Raw genomic sequence first — 26,847 nt, 5'->3', positions numbered from 1 at the left:
CCCCCGGTTCCCCGAAAGCATTCCCCGAAGGGCCCGGTTGTTAACGGGGTGGGAACGGGCCCGGAAGGGGGTTTGGAAGGTGGCCGCAGGAATCCTTTGTGCGCCCCGGCTGGGGGAGGGGCCCCGTGCGCGGTCTCCGAGTTCTGCCGTCCGGGGAGGAAGTAAAAATCGCCTCCCCCTCCCAGCCCTGGAACGGGAGACCTTAGGCGAGCAACCCCTTCTTTTAACAACCCCGACTCGTTAAAAAAGAAGAAACGAAAAGAAAGCCCTCAAGCATTCATTCCGGAGGCAGGTACGGCCATAGATGAGCTAAAGCAAGTCTATTGTTCTTTTTGCAGGCTCTCTGTATACATCCTGGCGATAACCTTAAAATTCGTGACCGTTCTTGTTTAACCCTTAAAACCCAGCCCTTCTCATTTGGTTTTCCAGTAGATAGTAAGTTGCTCTACAAAGGAATGAATGCGTCTAACACCTCGTTTTTCCTTTCTCAGAACAAACGAGGCCCCTGAGAGCTCCACCTAGTTCACAGGATAATATCCCGCAGCAGAACTTGGAGTCAGCAATGGCTAAACCCCAGGTGGTTGTAGCTCCTGTATTAATGTCTAAGCTGTCTGCGAATGCTCCTGAATTTTACCCATCAGGTTATTCTTCTAATTATACAGTAAGTAGGCCTTTTTACTGCAGTTCTGAGTTAATATTACTGGGATAATGTGGCTATTACTGTATTTCATTAATCAGTATGCTATGCTTTCTACTACACAAAAATGTTGTGAATCTTTGAACTCCTGAAGAAACAAAACTAATTCAGGAGTATATTTTGCATTTACCATGGTCTAAGTATCAGAATGTAAATTCGGAGTAGACCTTATCTCTTCTCACAGTTGTATTCCCAATGTAGAATACTTCCAGGCTAATACAGGATATAGTTAAGGGCATTGTTGGCACATAAAACTAAGATTTGTGTTCAGACTTAATGGACCATCATCTATAGAATAACAGCCTAGCAAAGCTGATTTTAAATTTGATTTTAGCAAGATAGCTGAATATTCATTGGTAGTTTTTTAGGGTAAACTACAACATGGTTTTGCTGCAGACTAACTTGAGGTGGGCTTTTTAATGTTACACATCCTGGCTCTGTTAAAACCAGTTTGCAGGTTCTCTCTCTCTTTTTTTTTTTTTCTTTAAAGATCCTATCTATTCATTTGACAGAGATCACAAGTAGGCAGAGTGGGAGAAGATACAAAGCCCAATTGGGATCCATAGAAAGGGGTATGTCCTGGGTAAACACATAGCAATCAATGGTATGTAAGTGAGGCAGGAATCATAAGAGGGTTAAAGAAATGACGATACTTTAGCAGAAGTCTTATGTTTCCTGACTTCTTAGTTTTATTGACATTTAATACAGAAGAATGTACATAAAGGTTAACTCAAAGTTTCACGAAGTGAACACTCAGGCAGCCAGCATCCAAATCAAGAAAAGGAACATCATCTACATCCCCCAAACTCCTTCCAACCCCTTCTGATCATTACTACTCTCCTAGGTTAATTACTATCCTGACTTAACAAGTTTTGCCTGTTTTCAAAGTTTGTATAATTGGAGTCTTACAGAGTATCTTTTTCACGCTTTTATTCAACATCTAATCCATGTTGTAGCTCATAGTTGAAGGTGACTTATTCTCCTAGCATTCCATTGTGTGAATATACCATAGTCCCATTTGTCTTTTTCTCCTCCTTCTTTGTCTCTTGATAAACGGTTGAGTAGTTTCCATTTTGGGGCTCTTGTGAATAGGGGTACTGGTCTGTCCATGTGTCGGTGGATGTTTGCCCTCATTTCTGTTGGGTACATTCCTAGGAGTGAAATTCAAAGGACATAGGGTAAGCCAACTCTTCTTCTCCTCCCCCGCGCCCCTAGATTTTTCTTTTAAATCTCTGCAGCTAATGTGGGGCTTGAAGTCAGCGCACCCTGGTAACCAGCTTTAATAGTGCCAAATAGTTTTCCGAAGAGACTGTTTCAGTGTACACTGAGTAGTGTGTGATTTTCAGTTGTTCTGCTTCCTTGTCAGCATTTGGGATTTTGTTAAGGTTTGGTGGGGGTGTAGTACCTACTTCTGGTTTTAATTTGTATTTACATGTTAACTAAGGGTGGTACACCTGTTTTGTTACTTCTTGGTGGAGGTGGGAAGGGCAGTGCTTTCCTTCCATTTTTTGGTAGGAAAGGTATGGGAGGGCAGTGTTTCCGGTTTCAGAAACTCCATGCATCTTAGACTGCCCAGGAGAAAGCTTTGGGGCTGGGAAGGGTAAAATACAGGCAAGCAGGAAGAGCAGTTGATTTGGGGTGAAAGGGGCTGTCATTCATGTAAAGTAGAAGTGACAACAACTTGGGTTCTTGCCAAAAAGTTGTATTTGGCCCAGGAAAGGAATGATTAGAGAGCTGTGAGTAGTTGAAAAACCAGTAAAGAGTACTTACTTTCAAATAGCCACAAAACTTTTCTGTTTGTCTCCCTGTTCACTTGGGCCATTCTATGATAGGAGGGATGCAATTTTTTTTCAGAGTTCTGTACCAACTAGTTTACATAGTTCTGCATATTTCAAGTGACTCCTGGGCTACAGAGCAGTGTACTGAGCCACGTTCACTTAACTTTGAGCCATTGTCCTCTGTTAGGCTTTCCTTGATACCCTCTACTAGATGAGCTGCTTCTGTGTTCAGTCTGGCAAAGCACAGAGCAGACTGGGAGCCCATGGCTCATGTGTGGCCTATAGTGTATCTACTTTGGCCCTGGTGGGTTTCTTTTTGGGGAGTGTTGGGGGAGCTCCTTTTAATAAGTTAACAACACTTTAATTAGATGTTGCAGATCTCATTTTCTGGTTTCTCTTGAAATCCCAATATGTGGTTGTACTATTTTTTTTTTTTTAACTTACTTAGAAAGAATGGGAGCCTGAGGGGGGGGGGGACACAGGAAGAGGAAGAGCGCTTCTCAAGCTGACTCTGAGGTGAGCATGGAGCCTGAGGCAGGTCTCCATCTCCCCACCCTGAGATCGTGACCTGAGCTGAAATCAAATCATTGCTTACCCGACTAAGCCACCCAGGCGCCCCTGGGCTGTTACTCTGATAGAACAAAAGTGGTCTGGAGCTGAATGGAGGCAGCCCCCTTAGATGGAATGTATGAGCTCTAATTGCTCACTGACTTGTCTCATTTGTTTGTAATCCACCTTGATTCTCTAATCATTCAAGCTTGTTCCCCCTGCTCTAGTGCATTCTCTAGTCTTAATCATTTACCCTTTTACCTCTGTCAGTGCTAAGTATTTTTCTCTGTCCACTTGCTCACAGACTAGCAGTATCCTTGTTTTTCCTTGACTCTTAGGATAAGGTCTTGTTGTGACGGAGACTTTTCCTTGTAGTAGCCATAATTCACTCACTTGTTCAACAGGTAGTTATTTACCATTAGTCAAGCACTGCAGATACAGCAGTGAACAAAACAGACAAAAATGCCTTGGGTCGGGACGCCTGGGCTGCTCAATTGGTTAAGCAGCTGCCTTTGGCTCAGGTCATGATCCCAGCGTCCTGGGATCGAGTCCCGCATTGGGCTCCTTGCTGGGCAGGGAGCCTGCTTCTCTGCCTCTGCCTGCCATTCTGTCTGCCAGTGCTTGCTCTCTCCCTCTCTCTCTCTGATAAATAAATAAAATCTTTAAAAAAAAATAGGTATTTTTTTTAAAAAATACCTACATTTAATACATTAAATGTGTTAAAAATACATTTTTAGGGGTGCCTGGGTGGCTCAGTGTGTTGAGCCGCTGCCTTCGGCTCAGATAATGATCTCGGGGTCCTGGGATCGAGTCCCGCGTTGGGCTCTCTGCTCAGCAGGGAGCTTGCTTCCCTTCCTCTCTCTCTGCCTGCCTCTCTGCCTACTTGTGATCTCTCTCTGTCAAATAAATAAAATCTTAAAAAAAAAATACATTAAAAAAAATGCCTTGGGTCTGCTTTTATATGCAAGAAAATCTGGTTATCTTTGAGCTGGATCTGTTCTAAAGAATTCGTGCTTTTTTTTTTTAAAGATTGAGAGGGCAAGTACAGGGTAGAGGGTCAAGGGAGAGGGCAAGAAATTCCGAAGCAGAATCTGCACTGAGGGCAGAGCTCACCGCAGTGCTTGAGCTCACCACTGAGAGTTGATGACTTGAGCTGAAACCAAGAATTGGCTGCTTAACTCACTGCACCACCCAGGCACCCCAAGAATTCATGGTTCTTTCTAAAAAGGCTTTATGATAGTCTTTTGTTGTGCTTTCTTAAACCTTCCAAAATTCTGAATGCTTTTATCTTAGAGTCCTTCCTCTAATCCAACTGCTAGAATTTCTTGCTTTCCGTGCCTTCTTACCAGGGAGTTGCTGTATCTGTCTGTCCTGCCTATTGCTGCTTCTCTGATGATAAACCATTACATCTTGAATATTTAATCACAGGTCAATTACTAGAACCAAAAATTCTACATAGAAGTTCATAAAGCATTTATTAAGGGGCAGTTGGGTAGCTCAGTCGGTTAAGCGTCTACCTTTAGCCCTGGTCATGATCCCAGGGTCCTGGGATTGAGCCCGGCATTGGGCTCCCTGCTTCACAGGGAGCCTGCTTCTCCCTCTGTTGCTCCCCCTGCTTGTGTTCTCTCTCTCTCTGTCAAATGAATAAATAAAACCTTTTTAAAAAATGGCATTTATTAAGAGACAGAAATCCCCCTACTACACACACACACACACACTCCCAGCATTTTTGTAAGAACACTCCCCTCAAGTTACTGCCTGTTTGTCTTCGGCCTTTCAGTAGTGATGTTCTCCAAGATGTAAAAGTGATCAGTCTTAGTATTTATTTCTCACTGTTCAAACCTCTGCTGACTGATCCCCCTAATTGAATTGGTACTTCCTTTTGTGACCTTTCCTGGTGCTCTTTGGGTCTGAAAATCTGTGCTCTACACCCTCATCCCAGTAGACTTTGACCACAGTATGGTCTTTGCAGTTTAACAAGTCTCAGTGTGTCAGGTCTGGTGCTAGGCGCCAAGGGTACCATTTCAGTCTTTTAGAAGTTTCTCTTTATACGAACTGAATGGTTAAGATACTAATTTTAATTTTTTCCTCTCTGTGCATAGGCTTTCATTCCTGGGATGCCACCGTTGTTCTTTCAGATTTCACCTGTGGTATTATTCTGTAGCATTTGCTTCTATGACTACTTTTTTACTTTTTGCTTAGGGCACTGTGGAGGTATTTCATCTTTCCAACCTTTGCAGGTAATTCCTTCTTTGTTCAGACTGTGGTCCTTGCAGTTCTCTTTTTATTCCATTTTATTACCTGCCTTGGTGATCCTATCACCTAGAATCTGACCACTGCCTCCCTGTCTACTGATACCTGAAATCTAATTCTCCCTCTGAACTCCTGGCTGTGTTTCCATTTGTTTTGACTAGTTCATGAAGCTCTCCCATTGAAACTTAAATATTAAAAAGAGTTTATCTTGTGCAAATGTCTTATTTTTTTATATTCTAACTAGCTGCTCAGGCTAAAAATGGTGTGTTGACTCTTATCTTTCACACTCTTGCCCCCTTCAACCCAGTTAACTGAAGTCGCCTTCTTGATTATTCCACCATCTAAGTGATCAGTTTCCTTTTATTCTTGCTGCTTCGGATTCGGGTTCTATCTCTAGCAGAGCATCTTCTGTGAAAAGATGTCCCTCCTAATGTCAGAATTCTAAGAAAAATACATAAAACTTTATTCCTCAGCTTGCAAGCCATCTAACTCCACTTTGAAGACTGACAAAATTTGTATTTGAAAAATCTGGTACTAGAGAAATAAACACATTAGAGTCCTCCTCTTCTGCCCACAATGTGCTGTGCTTCCTTTTGTGCTTAAAACAACAGGTTCTGATGGGGCACCTGGGTGGCTCAGTGGGTTAAGCCTCTGCCTTCCGCTCAAGTCATGATCTCACTGTCCTGGGATCAAGCCCTGCAGTGGACTCTCTGCTCAGTGGGGAGCCTGCTTCCCCCCTCTCTATGCCTGCCTCTCTGCCTACTTGTGATCTCTGTCTGTCAAATAAATAAATAATAAAATCTTTTAAAAAATCAGGTTCCGATCAATTCCCTGTAGTTGTTTATTTTTGGTAAGCGGTACACCCAGCGTTGGGCTTGAACTCGTGACCTGAGATTGAGTCACCTGTTCCACTGACGAAGCTAACCAGACACCCTCCCCTTGATCAGTCAATCTGTAATGCTTACAATCAGAGCAGCTCTATCCTTTTTTACTTTCAGACTTCAGACTTTTTTTCTTTTAAAGGATTTATTTTAGAGAATGTGCACTCATGTGCACGTGTGAGTGGGGGGAAGGGCAGAGGGAATGGAATTTACAGTGGATTCCCCACTGAGCAGGGAGTCCAACACAGGATTCTGTCTCACAACCCTGAGATCATGAGCTGAGCCAAAATCAAGTCTGATTCTTAACCAGCTGAGCCACCTAGGCATCCCTGGACTTCAAATTTTCTTAGAAGAGAGTTGGTCTTAACTGAAAAGACTGAATTTTTGCCATAGTGAATGACATTCGATACAAACCAGAAATTAATACCTTCAGTTGGGACCTATATGGTTCCTGCTTTTCTCTATCATTAATAGAGACACTATGAGTCTATAAAACTATATATATCATAAATGTGTTGTTGTTTTTTTAATCTTTTTTTTTTTTAAAGATTTTATTTATTTGACAGATCACAAGTAGGCAGAGGCAGGCAGAGAGGGAAGAGGAAGCTAAGCAAAGAGCTTAGCTAAGCCAAGAGCCCGCTAAGCCCCGCTAAGCAAAGAGCCCGACGTGGGACTCGATCCCAGGACCCGGAGATCATGACCTGAGCCGAAGGCAGAGGCCTAACTTACTGAGCCACCCAGGCGCCCCTCAAAAACTTGTTTTTAATTGTAAAACTCACATATGTATGTGGCTAATATTAAAGTATATTTAATGTATGCATTTATAATGATGAACAGGTTTCACAATTTTATTTAAAAAAATGGTCAGTATTCATAATAGGAGCATTTATTTATTCCAGAGCTAACTACTGTTATCCCTTGTCTATTTTTCCAGAGCTTTTCATGGTCTGTTAATCTGTTAAAATTAAACTGTACGAAAACAATGGTTCTGTGTTCTTTTCGTTTAACATATTGGTGATTTCTGTATTGTCATATCTTGTTAGGTGCCTGTAGGATCCCTTATGTGGGTAGAAGGTGGTCTGTTTAACCCTTTCTTTGTTGATAGATTGTTAGATGAAGTTTTGGCAATGAATATTCTCATACATATAGTTGGGTTATAAGCCTTTGTCAGTTACTTGGAGTATAGCATAGAGGTTAGAAGTACAGGATTTGTTCGTGCTGTTCTTCTAACCAGGTGTGTGACTGCACAAATTAAGTTGGTACATGTCCTTTCTTGTTCATATCCTAGCTGCTATTGCCTTTGCTCAGTGGTTTTTCCACTGGCTTTCAAGCCAGTTTCCCTGTATTCCCTAAGAACCTACACGATTTCCCCATCTGCCTCATTGATCTTGTTAGCTATCGCCCCATCTTCAGTTTCCCTCTTCTGGCTTTTCTTTCTCAAAGGTGTCAGGTAAGCACCTATCTTCTTGGGGCCTACAAGGTTTCTGGACCCTACAACATAGAAACTCTGTTCTCAGATATTTGTATGGCTGGGTTTTTTGGTTTTACTTTTTTCTTTTTTCTCAGATTATATAACTCTTCAGAATTCTTCCCATTTTTTGTTAATTGTTTAAAGATTTCATTTACTTATGAGAGAAAGTGCAAGAGATCACTGAAGGAGAAGCAGAGCAGCTCTCTGCTGCTGAGCAGAGAGCACAGTGTGGGCCTCGATCCCAGGACCCTTGGATCATGGCCTGAGCCGAAGGCAGGCACTTAAACGACTAAGTCACCCAGGTGTCCCTCTGTTCTTATTTTTTAAAATTTTAATTCCAGTATAGTTAACATACAGTGTTAAATTAGTTTCAGCCCCCCCCTTTTTTTCCATGGTATATCCTAACGTCTGAATCATGTCTTGTGTAATGGAAGATCGGCTCCACTGGAGGAGGATTTTGTCTCCTTGATTTTTGCCAAGACCATACCCCCAGCACCTAGAACAGTATTTGGCACTTAGTATGCACTCAGCAAACGGTTTTGAATGGGTAACCAACGTGACGTAACTGCTCTGTGCTCATTTCTTCCATCTGTGCACAGGGAACAGTAATGTTTCAAAGGTTTTTGGGATTGAGACAGCCCTGCAAAGTTCTTAAATTGTCACATAGTAGACGTGCAATTGGTGGCGATTAGCTTGTTAATTGGAGTATCATCTTACATACCAAGAAGCATAGCTTTTTATCATTCTGCTCTTTTGGATGCTCTTACGTATAATCCTTAGGTATGAGAATACAGTTATGGCACTGGAATACGTTTTAGTATTTTCCCCAGCAACGTAGAAATTTGCTTACCTAATGCCTTGTGTGCTAGTCACTGGTCTAGAGACGTTTATTCATTAACTCACTTAATCCTCCTTTACACAGCTGTAATGTTTATGATGAATAAATTTGAATTTCATCAATATTAACTTATTTTAGAGTCATTTTTAAAAGTTTGAATTTATTTTTAAATAATCTCTGTAGCCAGTTTAGGGCTCAAACCTGAGATGAGGGGTTCCTTTCTCTGCCAGCTGAGCTAGCCAGGCTCCCCTAGAGTTGAGTCATTTAATTTGGATTGAGTTTTGAGCTCAGACATTTAATCTGTCTGTTTACCTATTCTGCTCAGCAAACACTGTGGGCATAATTCAGGCACATGGATCCTCTCTTACTTGTAATTTTGATAATGGTATTATAGTGAAATATTGGTTTACATTTTCTGAGTTGTCTTGTAAATCTGCCAGAATGAGAAGACAACTTCCTACCCAGTTAGATGGAGTCCTTCTGCTATAATGTAACATTTTGGCCATTGGGTGAGGATGAATGATTCAGTGTGCTTAATTTTATTGAGGAAAATAACATTTTATCATGTGAAGGATTGTTGGTGCTAGAGACTTCTCACTTTAAAGCTGTCTCAGGTTCATTTTATAGCCAGTTGCATGGATTAAAACATTTTTTTTTAAAAAACTTTTCATCTATAGGAATCCTATGAAGATGGTTGTGAGGATTATCCTACTCTGTCAGAATATGTTCAGGATTTTTTGAATCATCTTACAGAGCAGCCTGGCAGTTTTGAAACTGAAATTGAACAGTTTGCAGAGACCTTGAATGGCTGGGTTACAACAGATGATGCTTTGCAAGAACTTGTAGAACTCATCTATCAACAGGTAGGTTGACTGATGGCACAGGCCATCCTCACATACTTCCTTAAAGCCCAGGGGTGCTCGTTGCTCCTTCACTTTCACGTGCATAGGCCTCCATGCTCTTTAACTCTTTATGGTTCATGGGAGCTTTCAAGTCTCTGTTATATGAGATTACTGTAGCTTGGTGATCCAGATCTAGAGCCAGACTAGAGATTCAAGGCTCTGTACCGGCAGTTGAAAGGAATATTGGGCATTTATGAGAAAGGCTAGGTAAGTATCATACTTTTTTCCTATCTCCCTCTGTTTTTATAGGATCTGAAATTAACAATACACAAGCAGAGTGCAATTTTGTTCTCCTAGGTATTAAATTATATAAGCACTTTTGGAGTATGGGAGGAAAAAAAGGAAATCATGGGAGAACTTTCTTCCTTCATAAAGAAGTCACTCCAAAAAAAAGCCAGACCATAAAACACTGTCTTGAGTTTTAACATTTATGCTTATGTTTATTTTAAATTTCCATTGATTTCCATCTTAATCCCATACATCCAATGTCAGTCTAGATTGTTCAAACCTAAATTTTGTGTGATGCTAGCATATTGGTCTGTTACACACTAATGCTATTTTCAGGAGGAACAATAGTCAGAGCTGGATTTTTTTTTTTTAAGATTTTATTTATTTATCTGACAGAGATCACAAGTACGCAGAGAGGCAGGCAGAGACAGAGAGAGAGGAAGGGAAACAGGCTTCCCGCTGAGCAGAGAGCCTGGGATCATGACCTGAGCCGAAGGCAGAGGCTGTAACCCACTGAGCCACCCAGGTGCCCCAGAGCTGGATTTTTGAAGACAAATTTAAGGGCACTGTTTGAAACTGACCAAAAACAGTAGGAGATAAAATACACTATTTAAGACATCACTGAAAGAGCAACTTGAATTTGGAATATATTGAAGGGTGATTATGATGGCAGGTAATTTTCATCCCAGTTAATGTTTCATTTGACTACCTTTACGACTTGTTCTGGATAGTTCCTGGACCCCTCAGTATGACCTGGCCAACTCTCGGGTTTCTCAACATGCTTGAGATTTTAGGAGTATAGAATTGTTCCATTTGTCCTGATGCCTACTTTGGGCCCTTAATGGATTGCAAAGAAATATGAGAAGAAAATGGGAGAAATTGTTAATGCTTTTCTAATTTCTCTTCTATTCAGTTTCAACTTTTCTGCCTGGTTCTAGTTCTTCAGGGCTGTAACGTAACAAACTGCAGTTTCTGTGATTATCTCAAAGCCAGTTCTTCAGCTACTACTCTCTGTTTGTCAGTGTTCTGTGTCCGTGACACACAGATTCACCAAAAGTTCTTAAATTTCATTGGGGGAATTTATTCATAGCAACCAACAAAAGAAGACTTATTATAAAAATGGCAGATTAAACATACATATTCAACTTTGATTCCTCCCCAAATATCCCTACAAAGAAGGGGATTTTAAGAAACCAGAAGCCTATAGGGGCTGAGATGAGGAAAGGAGACGGAAGTACCAGTTTTGGAAACTAGAAAGGCAGATCTCAAAAATTTGAATTCCAGGCCAGTGCGGAAAGTTGAAAACCACCGTGACTTAGTGCAGAATCTCTGAAAGACTCTAGGACAAGGATGGAATAAGACTAAAAGGATAGCTTTAAAATCTTAAAACAAAATAAAAAAACTAGATTCTCTACATCTTTTTGTACCCAGTATCCAGTTTGAAGTTTTATTATAACCCTTCTTGGGAAGTTACTGAAGGGAAGTACTCCACCAAAAAGGAAATTAAGTCATGGATGAAGATCCAGAAACCACAAAGCAAATAAAAATAAATAAAAACAAAACAACAACAACAAGAATTTTATGGGATCTCCACCATCCTGAAAGGAGTTCCGTGGACAGTAGCTGGAGTGGGCTTCACTGGAGTTAGGCAGAAGGCTCCAGGCAAGATTCCCTGACAAGATGAACGTAATTGCTGTGTTCCAATGTTCTAAGAAGAAACTTGGGAACTTGTGAGTTTAGGGGTAAATCAATGAGCTGTAAATAAAGAACAAAGTAGAGAAAATTTAAGTCTAGGGAAAACAAAGTTTTTCAAGAAAGGTGGAATCTGTATATTACATGGTCCACCTGAAACTAATCAAATCATGGTATGACCATGTTGGTAGGTGGTAAGATTAGGAAATAGTGGAGAGGAGTGGGGGAATGCAAGATAAAAGCTGGATATTCCTTGTCCATGTTGGGGAACTATAAGAAATAATGCCCAAACTGAAATCACAGAGCGTGGATATACAGAGGTTGAAGCCTTTTCAACTGAAAGAATTGAAAATGGTTGTCTATAGGAGTGGTTGAGGTGTAGTGGGGAAGTAGGAAATTTTAATAACAAGCCATGTGAAACTTCACGTCTTTAAGTTGTATGTGATAATTTTAAAACTAAAGGAAAATGGGCGATGCCCATAATGGGAAAAGGATGATTTTTGAATTTCAAGTCTTCTGTGGTACCAGATACACATCTATGAATGATCTCAGGAGAAACCAGTCTATTGTCTTTGCAATCAAGGAAATAATTAGAAATAAAAGACCTAATAATTAGGAAGTACTTACTACATGCTAGGTAATGTTGAACACTTGACATGTAATTAACTCGTTTAATCCTCCATGATTGAAGATACTACTCTTATCCCTTATTTTATACATATTTTAACAGAGGTTAAGGAGCTTGGCTTGGGTTACTGCAGCTAGTAAGTAGACCCAGCAAAAGGGTCAAAAACGTTTATTACATCTAAACTACGGTTAGCTACTATCTTTGTAACCTTGGTCAGGTCCCTTAACCTTTTAATGTGCTATCTAATATTAGGTGGTGAACTATGTTCTTTACAATTAAAGTTAAAGCTTCCTGAGTACTGTTTTGGCTATATCCCACTGTCTTTGATATGTAGTGTTTTTTTCACAGTCTTAGTTTTTGGAATAGCTTAACTTATTTCCTCTCTATCCCAAGTGTGTTTGGAGTATTCGTAAATGTTAATCTTTTGTACCAGGTACCATTTCTCACCTCTTTTAGGAATCAGACGGAAGCCCAGGGAGGTTGAGTGATGCCAAAGTCTGTGCCAGCCTATGCCTGAAAAACACCACAGAACAATCGTTTGGCAAATACTCTTACTCGTAATTAGTACTGTGCAATTGGGTACATGTACCTTATGCAAAAATTGATTAGTATAAAGAGGTTTTGTCTGTTTGCTTTCTGGTGACCTCAGGTAAATGATGGGGAGAACTTAAATATTTTCTTCTTGTTCTTCGTGTAAAGTTGGGAGGGAGAGTTAATTTCCTTATTGCCTAACAACTAAAGACTTGTACATTTTTACGGTGTGGTCAGTTTTAGGGGTGGAAATGTTTTCTCCTTTAGAATGTTGCTCTTATTTGCATTAAGAACAACGTATTTGTGTCCTAAAAAGGTTTTTTTTTTTTTTTCTTTTTGAAAGGCCACGTCTATCCTAAATTTCTCTTACATGGGAGCTCGCCTGTGTAATTACCTGTCCCATCATCTGACAATTAGCCCACAGAGCGGCAACTTTCGACAGTTGCTGCTTCAAAGGTCAGTGTGAATATATGAAATTAAGGGGAAAGTTTTAGACCTACTAGAATTCAACCATTCCTTTTTTCTGAAGACTGTACATAATAGAAGGTTGTAGGGGAAGGTAGGGAGGACCATTATTTGTATTCTAATATTGTATATACTATTAAAAATTATAGTCCCCCATATCAGTCTTTATTATTTTTTTTTCCTACAATCTCTGCCTTTGGGTTTTAGATGTCTTGGTTTTGTTTTTTGTTTTTTAAAGATTTTTATTTATTCATTTGAGAGAGAGCTCAAGCAGAGGGGGTGGCAGAGGGAGAGAGAGAAATAGACTCCCTGCTGAGCAGGGAGCCTGAGGTGGGGCTTGAGCTCAGGACCCTGAGATCATGACCTGAGCCAAAGGCAGACACTAACCAACTGAGCCACTCAGGTGCCCCTGTGCCTTTAGTTTTGCGCTTAGAAGTCCTTTCATTTCCCAAGATCTTAAAAATGACCTCTTACATATTTCTTAGTACATCTGTACTTTGGGTTTGAGTGGGTTCTAGTTTATTGCCACAGGTTGAACTAGTTTTTCCCATACTACTTTTTAAAATGATCCATTTCCTTATTGAGTTGAGCTGCTGCCTTTATTACACTACATCCCTGTATTGGGTTTTGAGTCTAGAGTTTAATTATATTCTGTGCACCACTTGTTCTATTCCTATTTTATTATACTACTAAAAAGCTCCCAATTTTTTAATACCTAGTATGGTTGGTCCCCTTCCCACATCTCTTGGGTAGAATCTCCTTTGCTATTCTTGCATGCTTCTTTTCTCCAATGAACTTTAGACTCAGTATGTGAAATTTCATTGATCTTTTTGGTATTAGATATTTTTGACATGACCTTGAATTCATAAGCTTATTTAGGGAAACTAGTCTTCTTATGGGAGTCATTTTATTCAATAACAAGGTTGCCTTTGAGTTTGATAGTTGGTCCATTAGTTCTTTAAAGATACTTTCAGTGGTTGCAAAGTATTCCATCATGTGGTTAAACTGGACTAGAACAGACTAAAGATCCCAACAATAGACTCCAGAGACACTTCAAAATTAAGCTTTTGATAGAGATACTTCATATATATGTGTGTAAAGGGTAAATTGTGCTGCTGACACCACTGGCTAGCCATTTGTCGGGGGAGAAAACAAAGATGGGTTCTTGTTTCTTTACTCCAAAATATATTTCAAATCTATAAAAAACCTTAAAAGTGCAACACTAAATACTAAAAAATTGACAGTATTGACAATTAAATCATAAGTTGGTAAAGCCCTTTTAAGCAAGACATGATATCCACAAATCCGAAACAAGAGATTAAACCTAATTACGTATGGATTATAATATTGGGAAGGGTCATAAATTTATATGAAGTAAAAAATAGGGAAATTTATAAATTTATAAAATTTATAAATGTATAACACATGGCAGTGAATGCTAATATGAACAGAGGGACCTTTTAGAAATGAGTAAGGAAAAGACCATTTAATTTTGTTTTTGTTTCAAGATTTTATTCGTGGGAGAGAGGAAGGGAGAGGGAGAGAGAAAGCACAAGCAGAAGGAGGGACAGAAAAGCAGGCTCCCCTCTGAGCAGGGAGCCCAGCCCAGAGCCCAATCCAAGGACTCGGGGATTGTGACCTGAGCCAAAGACAGATGCTTAACCAACTGAGCTACCCAAGCATCCTTAAAAAAATCAGTTTTTAATTTTTTTTTTAAGATTTTTAAAAAATTTATTAGAGAGCAAGAGAGAGAGAGAGCACATGAGCAGAGGGAGAGGATGAATCAGACTCCCATGCTGAGCAGGGAGCCAGATATGGGGCTCAGTCCCAGGACCCTGAGACCATGACCTGAGCAGAAGGCAGACACTTAACTGATTAAGCCACCCAGGCACCAGTTTTTGTTTTTGTTTTAAGATTTTATTTATTTGCTAGAGAGAGTGAGGGCATGAGAGAGAGCTCACAAACAGGGGGAGCAGTAGGCAGAGGGAGAAGGAGGCTCCCTGCTGAGCAGAGAGCCCACTGGGGAACTCAGTCCCAGGATCCTAGTATCATGACCTGAGCTGAAGGTAGATGCTTAACCTACTGAGCCACCCAGGCATCCCAAGATCAGTATTTTAGCAGAAATATTTGGAATGGCTTTAAGTAGGTAAAACTTGGGGAAAATATAAATGACAAAGTTCTAAAAAGCTATTTAGCCTTATCTTGATGAATAGCTTCTGGAAAGGCATGAAATGAGCACTTCTGGGAGGTAGCATGGCAGAAAGGCTAGCTGCTTTTCCCTTGGATTACTCACCCCTGGCTATGCCTTAAAGTCACCCCAGGGACTTAAAATAGGGCTCTAAGACCCGGTCCTCATTCTTTGGAATTCTGATGTAGATGGACTGAGGTGGAGCCTTGGATTTTTTTAAAGTTTATCAAGTGATTGAACTCCACTCTTCCACGTCTCTTCTGACTACCCCATCTGTGCTTCCATAATATTGTAATACTGGCAAAGATACTAATGGAAGTGCTAGGCCTTTAGCAAGTAAAAAGCAAGGTATAATTCTATTAACTTTAAAAATATTTGTGTATTTTGAAAAGTTACCTTTATAGCAGTTATCTCTGGGTTTTACGACTTTGTTTTTTATTTGTTTCTGTTTTTAACCTTTCTGAGATAGGCATGTATTGCTTTTCTAATTGAAAAATCGTTAACTTAAAAACAGTTTGTTTAGAGGTGTAGGTCCCTCTCCTCTAGATAATCAATGAGCTACAAGGGTAGGGATTTACTTTTGCTTTGGATGAATATATCTTAATGTATAATCTAATAGTCATTGCATTTATAAAACAAAAAGGTCATTTCATCAAAGCTACCAATAAAGTAAAAGGAGAGTAGCCAGTAAGGTTCTTGGATAACTAAACTGGCATTAATTAAGTTGTCCTTTCTATTATTAGCCAGAATGTTTCATTTATAGGTGTATCCCAGCTTTTTTTTCTGATGAATAATTAATGTTTAGGCAACAACAAATGTCTTACCATATCACATTTGGTATGTGATACCAAACATGTGATGTTTGAGTCAAGACTCAAACGAGATGTTGATCGTTTAATATAGCTTATAAGCTATAGGCCATGTAGACACGATAAATTATCTTGGGTCTATGGTTGATTCACAGATTGACCCAAGGTAAATTCTTGATAAGCAGTGACTTCTTTTTCCCTTAAAAAATGTATTGTTTTTTTTCCAAAACCAACCTCAACTGATTCCTTATACATGGAAGCCATTCAGTCTTCATAAACCCCTCTTTTTGTCTTTAACAGAACTGTCAACAATCGGCTTTACAAAACACATAGCTCTCCTAGAATTTTTTCTGCCACCTGATCAAAAAAGAAATATTTAACGCCAAATTGGTAAACATTTAATGTACATTTAAAAAATCCTTTTTAATAACAGCTGACTCCGTAATTCACTGACATAGGCAATGACAGGTTAACCGTGATTGTTTTAGATACTTTATAGGGTGGCAGATGGGCCAAGTCAGGGGGAAATAAAGCTAGGGAAACGAAGTTATTTGACTCCTTTGGTCTCTGGGATATTAAGACCAAACTAATTGCGTCTGTTTCTATGTGAATTTCAGTTGGGGTCTTTTCCCTCCATTTTTCTGATTTGTATAACGGAAATTATTAAGGATAATAGGCTTAATACGACTTCATTTTATTTTCAGCTTAGTTGGAGACCATCTATCTATATATTTATATAAAGATGTGTTTCAAAGTTCATGTACTTAGAGTAGAACATTTACAGAGACAATTTGAGTAAAAACAGTGCTTTTAAAAGAAATATATAAAAAAGTGTTTTCTTGACAAAAAGCTGATAAAACAAAGATGAGGCATTTTCTTTCTTTCCAGTGCCAGTAGGCAGTGAACCTCATGAAACCTGTGTTGCTTAAAGAGATTACAAACTTGATCCAATACGAATAGGTGAAAACAAACCCATTAGTTTCTTAAAACTAGGAATTTTCATATGAAAAGATGATGCATGTTCTGGTCTCTACAATAGACAGGAACACTTTTTACTCCAGAAAGTCAGGGCATTATTGGTGCATGGTGCTTGTCTCTGTATTGCTTGTGGACAGCGAACCCGCCAGCTGGTCATCCTATTTGTTCAGAAAACAAAGCAGTGTGTGGCTCTAAAAGGTGTGTCTTCCTTAGATGTCGGACCGAATATGAAGTTAAAGATCAAGCTGCAAAAGGCGACGATGTGACTCGGAAACGATTCCATGCGTTCGTCCTTTTCCTGGGAGAGCTCTATCTCAACCTGGAGGTGAGGAGAGATGGTTCTAAGTCCTGACGAAGCGTGGGAACACAAACTGATGTGGGGCGGAATAAGGCTGGGTGAAGGGAGAGGAAGAGATGGTGCCTCACTGGCCACTCAGGGCAGCGCCTGCGTTCTAATGGAATGTCCCGTCATGTTTGTTTCTCCTGTTTGCCGGGAGGCTGCTGGGAAGTAGTTATTGGGAATTTTAAAAAGTCTGTGTATTTTTGGAAAGCCATGGTTTCCTTACAAGTGTAAGCTCTTGAAGTACAGATAATTATACCTGTTTGAATTCACACATTTCGTGTGTTGACTTTTAGGTGGTGGCTCAAAAGCAGCACACTCTGCAGAACACAGCTTTGAGTTGAAAGGGCAGGGCGGGCACTAGAGTATCTAGGGTTCTTTCCACCCTAGTTCACCCAGGATTGTTCTTCTTGGTCCTGTTTTATAAATTAATCTTCTACATTAAATGCTTTTGTTCAAAGTCTGTAGTAAACAAGTTTGTAAATTGGTGGTATATTTGGGTATATGTTAGTAGGCAAGTAAGTGCTAAATATTACTTTGTAATGAATTTGCTTGATTTTTTTTCTTTGACTAGTTAATCCCAGAGATAGGTTATACCTTCTTTAACTTTGATTTGAAAACTTAATCAAAAGACCCTGGAAACCCACCACCAAATGTGCATCTCAGTCAGTGCATCTAAAAAGTCCCTGTCCAATCTGGTGCCTAATTTACTATCCCATTTTACCATAGATGGACCTTTTTTTTTTTTTTTAAAGTAGGGACCATTCCCAGCATGGAGCTCGAACTCCCAACCCTGAGATCAAGAGTCGCATGCTTTGCCAACTGAGCCAGCCGGGTACCCCTGGATGGACTTAATTTTTAAAAAATTTCATCCATTACTCTTTCAGTTTAATTTTTATATAAGCCAAAATAACATCTAAAATGTGCTGTAAATGGAGAGTCTTTTTAAGAATGCAGGTGTTTCCTCTGTGGATGTAATGATGCCATGTCTGTGGGGAGTGTAAAGTTGAGGTATGGCTCCCAAGCCTATGGCTCTTCTGGCTGGAGAGTTACCTTACTTAGATGATTCTGATGCAGAACAGTATTTTTAAATAATATAAAAAATAAGAAAATGCTGCATGTTCCAAAAAGGGTGGTAGCTTAATCAGCCTGAGAATGCTTTATGATGCAATAATTTATAAAGGTGACTTACGTTATCCTGACCATATGTTATGTGTGATAAATGGGAAATTTTACCTATAGTTTACTGGTTGTATTAGAGATCTTATATACATGTAAAATAAGTCTAATTTCGTGAAGATACCAGAGCATTTCTGATTTTTGTATTTAACTTAAAACACTTATTTTGCTAACACATTAGACCATTTATTTATCTGTTATAATATTTTGGCATCGTTGCTTCTCATTTTCTTCTGTCCCAAAAGATCAAGGGAACAAATGGACAGGTGACAAGAGCGGATATTCTTCAGGTTGGTCTTCGGGAGTTGCTGAATGCCCTCTTTTCTAATCCTATGGATGACAACTTAATTTGTGCAGTAAAATTACTGAAGGTAGGTTTTATGTATGTTTTTCTTAAAATTAATCTTTCTACCTCATTTATGATTTAAAGGAAAGTATAGTATGCAGTGAATTCAAGATTAAATTTTTACTTTAAATATTGACACTTTGCTTTGCCCTTGAATTTAAACATTGGAAAGCCAGTATGTACTGATTTTTAGGTTTTATTTTTTTGAGAGAGCGTGCACGAGTGGGATGGGGGGGCAGCAGAGGGAGAGGGATACGCAGACCCCATGTTGAGCACAGAACCTGACATGGGCCTCAGTCTCATGACCCTAAGATCATGACCCAAGCCGAAATCAAGACTTGACATTTAACCAACTGAGCCACCCGTTCTCCCCTGTACTGATTTTTTAAATATGAAAATGTAAATTTAGAAGCAAAAATATGGAAGTCCTTCACCCTTCGTCTGTAAATTTCTTTTCTTTCCTTTCCCATGTATGTATTTGTGCCCTCATAAAATCACCCTCTTTGTGGCTTTTTTATTATCTAACAACGATCTTAGATTTTTGCATAGCCCAAAAGATTTATCTTTCTTCAGTAACTTCACTTCTGTATGTGCAGTTGTTTATGTAGGTTCAATTCCTACACATTTGGTGGGTCAGTGAACATCGTATAGTTTATTTAGAGAAGTCATGTCAAGTTTCCCTTCTAAATGCCAAACTGATATGTGTTTGGTTGTTGTCCTACTGACAGTGAGTAAGTATACTGCTTTCCCCATATTCTTATCAGTGATGGATATGATCAACCTGGGTTTGTGTTGTCATAGGTGACGGATGAGTAAAAACAAAAATCTCGGTTTGTGGTTTCCTGATCATTTGTGAACTTAAGCATTTCTTCACATTTGTTAGCCTTTTTTTGTTGTTTCTATGAATTACTGTTTTATATCTGTAAATCTTTTCCCCCTGAAGTTTGTATTTTTTTTAAAATTCAGAGCTTCCATACTTTTTGTGTATTTCAAAAAGTAAAAGGTTGATTAAAATATTATAGCCTAACTTCCATAGAGAATATATCCTATAGTCATTGACACATAAAACCTGTGATTCAGGTTCTGCTTTAGTTTCTCTCAATCAGAAAAAACAGGGTTTTAGAGATTCCTGACTATTAGGTGGTGGAGAATAATTTGGGATATTTAACTTACCAAATTCATTTTATTCAAAGAATGCTTGAATTGCTACTAATAATTTTCTAATAGAACTTACGTATTTTACTGAATTCCTTATTTTACTGATTATCTGCTTTTTTAGTTGACAGGGTCGGTTTTGGAAGATGCCTGGAAGGAGAAAGGAAAGACTGATATGGAAGAAATCATTCAGAGAATTGAAAATGTTGTCCTAGATGCTAATTGCAGCAGGTGGGTAGCTAGCCAGCCGATCTCAGTTTCTTTTTCTGTCGAGATTGTTTTTCGTCTGTTATATATGCTATAAAAAGAGTTTATATATGCTATAAAAGAGTTGAAAATCTTACAAATCTTACAAATCTTATAAAATCTTATAATCTTATAAAAGAGTTGAAATCTTACATATCTACAGAAGAATATTTTCTTCAGAGGTATAATATTTTAGCTATGGCTTGTGTTCACCTGACCTTTTTTGTTCAGTTGTATTTATAAATTGAAAAGGTTAAGATTTTCCTGTGGTGAGATAGGAGTCCATTGGAAAGTAAAATGATTCAGACTTTAAATTGTTCAGTAAATACTTGGATAAAGTGCTGTTTTAAGTCCAGTTGGAAGCATAAAAATGCAGGATAGCCACTGCCTTTAAGAACCATGTAGTCAGAGTTAGATGAAACAACTTTCAAGGCTGCTTAAAAAAGGTTATGTCAGTATAGCAAGTGTCTAAAAAATCAAAGCACTTAGATGCACATGTTAAATTTATGAAACATAGTTTTAAGAATCTGTGGTAATCTAGAGTCTGACAACACTTTGGTGGATACCCTTAATTCCTTTTCAACTTCTTTCTGCAGAGAAGTGAAACAAATGCTCTTGAAGCTTGTAGAACTCCGGTCAAGTAACTGGGGTAGAGTTCATGCAACCTCAACATACAGAGAAGCAACACCTGAAAATGATCCTAACTATTTTATGGTATGCCAGCATTTGCATTTTAAGTTTTATTTATTGCTTGGATCCAATTTCAGAAACTTCTGGATAAGGACATAAAGGTATTCTAAAAAAAAAAAAACAAAAAAAAACAAAAACTCAGAATTCAATGCAGTAATTCTTTTCATTAGCTTAGGGTCACATGGCAACCAGGAGGCCAGGTAAATAGAGGAAGAAACATGGAATCTCTAAGGAAAGGGTGGATTAGAGAAAGATCCATCGACTGGAAAGGGAAATCGGTGACTTGAACAGAGTTGTGTGGGATTGTGGAAAGAAGTTTTCCCAGGGAATTTATAACCAAAGAGCTGCATGTCACACTTTGACTTTGCACTTTATAGTAAATTAAGAAAATAAAAGTGATCCCCATACCAGTAATGTCCTGAAGCTCCTGACATGACCAAACCTAACACAACAATGGAGAAATGCTCCTAAGACCCCAGCCTTGGAAATTCCTTAAAAAATGGTGGGGAGGGGAGAATCACAAGTAAAAATAAGTTGACACAATGCTAAATCACAGCACACAGCAAAACCGTTCATCATGAGTGGGACCAACTAGACAGCAGGGTTATAGCCATAGGAACTTGAGAAAATAGAATAGAAATCTGAAAATCATAGACTTTCCCAATGAGATGAAAATGGCTATCAGGAAGCTAGTTTCTCGTGCATGCCTGCGTTATTGAGTGCAGATGAGTGACCTTAGCCAGGCCTCATTAATTAATATGCTTTAAAAAATCAGTTTTGAAATGCTTACATATTTGTATCACTTTGATCCATCCTAGAATGAACCAACATTTTATACCTCTGATGGTGTTCCTTTCACCGCGGCTGATCCAGGTAGGCCGTTTCACAGGCTTTGCCCCCAATTTCTTGGTAATCTCGTGAATTCCAGAAAACCATACCCTCACCAGTGCGGAGTTGTAGCTTTTTGTAGTGGGCACATTGTTCTAAGATGAGGGTAAATGTTTTTCTCCTATAAAATATTCTTTACAGGGACAACCACTTTGAACCATGCAAATGGAAAGTCTGACTGTACAGTGTCTTAAAACACACAGTGGGTCAGTGGGTTGGAAGAATCCCTCAAACACAACCATTTTTGTTTTATATTTTCTCTGATAATTTCATTTTTATGAAATTAGCTTTCAGGTAGTTAAGATAGAAGGGGAAGATGGTTCTAGCTCACTACATAGAGTACAACAGTCATTACTGTGGGTTAATACTTGCAGATACTAAAATTAAGGGTTTCATTAATAGTAGGTCAAAGTTAATTAAAATCTAAATCTCCGCACACTTCCCCTTCCAGAAAAGGGCCATTTATATAAAGATTGCTTTAATTGTGATAAATGCAACTACAGTATGAGCAAGGGAAAATTTTCTCATTTCATGAAAATTAGAACCATTTGGAATTTTCCCATTAGCTTCTTCTGGATAGAAGGCACTGACTATCCGGTTCCTAAAAGAAGGTGGAAAGAAGTACTGCTTAACTTTCAACTTTAAATTCTGAAACACTCAAAATATAAAAATCACATGGGACATTTGGGTGGCTTAGTCTTTTGGGCATATGACAACTTGGTTTCTGTTTGGGTCATGATTTCGTGGTTGTGGGATCAAGCCCTGTTGGGCTCCCTGTGGGGAGATTTTTAAAAAATATCTTAAAATATATATATATTTATGTATATAATTGTTATATAAACTACAAAAAACTGACTTTGATTCACTGTAAAGGATAAACCAATGTCATTTTGCCAGATTAATGCACCCTTTGGGTGTTTTTAAAGAAATAAAACCTTACGGATAACTGGTAAACCACTTTGTCTTATGACCCAGCCCTGACCCCCCACCGCCAGTCCTTCCATTGCTTCCCTCTCAGACGTAATTACCATCCTGATGTTGTGGTCATTGTGATGTCTTTTTACTTCCTATGAGTCTATAAGCAGTGTAATATCACACAGTAGCAGGAACCTAAATGGTATCTTACTGTGCACATTTTTTGCAACTTATTTCTTATTCAGTGTTTTTGCTGTTTATTCACATTGAAGTATATACAGCTTTGGTTCATTTTAAATGCCAAATAATACTGCAGTCAGATGAAAGCACCGGTTATAGGTCCCTATTTAAGGGTAGTTGGATGGTTCATACTCGTTACTAGAGACAGTACTGTACAGACCTCTTTAAGTAGTCCTTGAGCTCGTGCGGGAAGTTCTTCAGGGTGAAGAAGTACAATTGCTGCATTGTAAGTTATGTGCATCTTCCGCTTCACTAAATGTTGCTAACATGCTTTCCAGCCTGACTATACCACATGATCTGTCCCCAGCAGAATGGGAGGGTTCCTATTTCTCATCCTTGGCAACGGTTATTACCAGACCTAATTGTTGTCAGTTAGATTGTACGAAATTGTAGATTTTCATTTCCTTTCCTACTGATAATTTCTTTTCATGTTTCTCTCGACAGTTGTTTTCTTTCTTTTAAGAATTGGCTTAGTTGTAGTCTTTGCCCATACTTCTCTTGGATCACATTTCGTCTCTTAACTGGTTTGTGATTCCTTACATAGACCAGAAATGACTCTGGGCTTCTCCCAGTATATGCTGTCTTTCCATTATGTTTGTCTAGTCTTGTAGAAACATCAAGTTTTCGTGTAAATGTATTTGTCTTGTTCCTGCTCTCTTTGGCCGAGAATGTTTCCGTATTACCATCAAATTCCATTTTCTTCTTATCCTTTTTTATTTTTTTTTTTAAAGATTGTTTATTTATTTGACAGAGATCACAAGAAGGCAGAGAAGCAGGCAGAGAGAGAGGAGGAAGCAGGCTCCCTGCTGAGCAGAGAGCACAACTTGGGACTCAATCCCAGGACCCTGGGATCATGACCTGAGCCAAAGGCAAAGGGTTTAACCCACTTGAGCCACCCAGGCGCCCCATAATTCTATTTTCTTCTGGAAGTCTTTGATGCTTTTTGTATTTAGGTCTTTAATCCAACTGGCTATTTTTATGTGATATAGTGGGAATTAAATATTCCATGTTCTCTTATTGCAGCAATTGGTATTGAGTTATCCACCCTCTCTTCTCAGTGTAATGTCCCTCTGATGTGTACCGTGTCCCTCCTTTCTAAACTTTGATCTTACTCCTGTGTCTGTGCATGTGGACCTTTTGTCTGTCTTAATACCAATACTACAGTCTTAATTACTACTTTCCTTTATATCTTGCTGTGTCTGGTGAGACAAATTTTCTTATTCTTCAAAGTTACCTTGAATCATTTTGGTTCTTTGTTCTTTGTCTGTGTCTCATTTGTTTAACCTATTTGTGTTTTTTGTAGGCTTTTTTGTAACTCTTGTTTATAGAAGTTTCTAAACATGCTTATTTTTGTCTCATGTTTTTGTTCTGTCTTTTAATTCTAACCCTGCTATTTTTATTATCACATAAAATTTATTTTGATCTTTTTTCATTGCAATCTGATATTTAACGGTCTTAAAGTTTTTTGGAAGGGATCTCAAACTTACAGAGAAGTTACAAAAGTAAAAAATTATACAAAGAATACCTGTCCACCCATTACTCAGATATACCTTTTGTTAACTTCTGTTCTCTTTGCTTTATCGCTTTTTGTGTCTACACTTTTCTAAGCCATTTGAAGTTATGTATATTGTGGCCCTTTGTGATTAATCTCATGTTTTAACTGCTTTTCTTTTTTTTCTTTTTTTTTTCCCTTCACAAAAACTCCTATGGCTTGGGTTATGATAACATCTATCCCTGCCAAGGAGCCACTGGGGTAAAACCTACTTGGAACAAGTTTTTATTTGTCATATGTGGGTAGTAGAAATTTAAGGTGTAGGCCCATTATTACAAATTCTCTGAGGAACCTGTTTCTTCAGAGTACTATTGTTCCTACTTCAAAGCCAAGAAAAGACAAGCAAACTTCTTTGCTATCTCTCTTTGCCACCAGAGTGTTTTCCATTTTGTTTTCTTCCTGGTCCACCTCTTGCTTGAGATACCTACCCTTTGAAGGGCCGTGATTCATGTAGAGAGAGGTGGGCGCATGAACATGAATTCCATCTCCGTTTCACATGGACCCAAGACCTTGCTTTCTGACCTTCTGTGGGTTTTTCAATCCAAGCCTCTTTATTACTGAGAGCATGTGGTCTGACAGCCTCCTGACTGGAGTAGTTATGTATGATTTTCAGTTCCCTTTTTGTTGGTCATCAAGGGACTTGGGTTTTCTTTTTTTCTGAACTCATCTGTGCATTTTAAAGAGTGTTTGTCTTAATCTGTTACCTCAAGTATTTGTTGCAGGAAGGTTCTACAGTTAAAATTGTCTCCAGATTGCCAAAATTGGATGTCAGAATATCATCAATCCTTTAAGCTGGAATTAGCTTTATAGAGACTGGTAATCTTGGGGGAAATATGGTCTAGTGTAATTGTTGAAATTTGAGGTAGCTATTCACAGCAAACCCAATTTTAAGGTAACTAGCTTTAATACATACTGATTGGTTTTATTATTCAGAGATAAGTACTCCATACGGACATGCTAATCTTAAAGATACTCAGTAACTCTGCCTAAGACAGTTGGCAGATGGAGAGCTATAAAATTACCCGTATTGCCTTGGAAGAATCCAACCAAGGGAAAGTTTATATAGCTGAAACATTTATCAGGTAGCTACCTTCCAGCTGTCTCTGAGGGAAGAAAAGAAAATCCCCTGTGCTCAGAACCTTTGCTAGGTTAGCTAATCTGATTGAGAAACAGGGGCTAGTGGCTGTTAGCTGGTAGCTACCTAGCTCACTTTATTTCCGTGGGAAAGAGTAAGGGGAACCAGAGGCCAGTCTATTTGATTAAAATCCTGCCTCGTGGAAGGAAGAATAGGAATATGGAAAAACATGTTCTTTCCCAACAAGATAGATACATAAATAGGTAGATAGGTGTATGTGTGTGTATATATATATATACATACACACACACACACATATGTATAAATATAAATTTAGTTTTATGGAAAAAAGCAGCAGAGAGTATCAGCGGCATACACGTTGGCTGTGACATGTGCTCTGGTATATCTACAGTGGCCTTGAATTGCAACATTTAATTAGGAGAATAGTACAATTAAGATTTAAGAGCACACAGGTGGCAAAAGCAAGCCTATTAAAATATAAGTTTTGTAAAAGCTAATAAATATGCAGCTGGAAGCTTCCTGCTATTTAAATGTTGGATCTACTTAAAACTAATATTAAAAAGCATTTTTAGGATAACTGGCTATTTTATGACTTTTGTCAGCATTCAATTAAAAAAATTTTTTTTTGTAGATTACCAAGAGAAATACCAAGAGTTACTTGAAAGAGAAGACTTTTTTCCAGATTATGAAGAAAATGGGACAGATTTATCAGGGGCTGGTGATCCGTAAGTTCTTTTTAGCTATTAACTTTCTTTGTGGTCATTCTATGACCATAGTGTGTTGATGGAGTTTAGATTAGAAAAAGGCAGACAAAGAATGTGCATTTTGATTTGATGCTGTTACAGTAGTTTGTATGTGTACTTGCTTGCCAAAAATTTTCAGGAAATTGTATTAGAAAACACGGACTATGATTCTGAAAATGTATACATATCTGGAGGGGGAAAACGAAAATAGTGGTATACTCAAGCATAGTTTTGTAAAAAAGATTCTGTTTAGCTCTAGTATTGTCAGATCTTAGGCAAACTATGCCTGTTCTTCCATCTGTAGAAATAGTTGACCCCTTTTTGAGTCCTTTTCAGAACTAAGTGAAAATACATATATACTTAGAACCACATCCTGGCAGATAGTAAAAGACTCAGCTCTTGGCTGTTTAAGGATGAATTAAGATTAAAGAGAACATGGGTCACCACATAGCAGTGTTTGGATTGCTGGAAAGGTGTGAGCTACGGTCCCATTCACATCTTTCAATCTCTACCTGCTATTCTTTGTAATAAAGGAAACTTCCACTACTCCCTTACCATTAGATTGCATT

General features: G+C 38.6%; 1 protein-coding gene across 5 annotated transcripts in view; it reads left to right on the top strand.

Moving 5' to 3' along the window:
• PAIP1 (poly(A) binding protein interacting protein 1) overlaps positions 1 to 26,847 on the top strand; it is a 31,676-nt gene that overhangs the window by 1,192 nt on the left and 3,637 nt on the right. For 4 of the 5 annotated variants that reach the window (XM_004737922.3, XM_004737920.3, XM_045079533.1 and 1 more), the window contains exons 2-10: positions 492 to 661; positions 9,145 to 9,330; positions 12,792 to 12,904; positions 17,102 to 17,213; positions 18,653 to 18,778; positions 20,033 to 20,139; positions 20,751 to 20,868; positions 21,663 to 21,717; positions 26,167 to 26,260. In XM_004737922.3, the coding sequence (XP_004737979.1) occupies positions 563 to 661; positions 9,145 to 9,330; positions 12,792 to 12,904; positions 17,102 to 17,213; positions 18,653 to 18,778; positions 20,033 to 20,139; positions 20,751 to 20,868; positions 21,663 to 21,717; positions 26,167 to 26,260 (1,010 nt within the window). In that variant the 5' untranslated portion in view covers positions 492 to 562. Of the gene's footprint in view, positions 1 to 185; positions 293 to 491; positions 662 to 9,144; positions 9,331 to 12,791; positions 12,905 to 17,101; positions 17,214 to 18,652; positions 18,779 to 20,032; positions 20,140 to 20,750; positions 20,869 to 21,662; positions 21,718 to 26,166; positions 26,261 to 26,847 lie in introns of all 5 variants that reach the window. The other variant, XM_045079535.1, reaches the window with a different exon arrangement.

Source organism: Mustela putorius, unplaced genomic scaffold, assembly GCF_011764305.1.
Source record: "Mustela putorius furo isolate JIRA1106 unplaced genomic scaffold, ASM1176430v1.1 tig00000407_pilon_pilon_pilon, whole genome shotgun sequence".
Lineage (NCBI taxonomy): Eukaryota > Metazoa > Chordata > Mammalia > Carnivora > Mustelidae > Mustela > Mustela putorius.
This window is presented reverse-complemented; position numbering and strand designations above follow the sequence as displayed.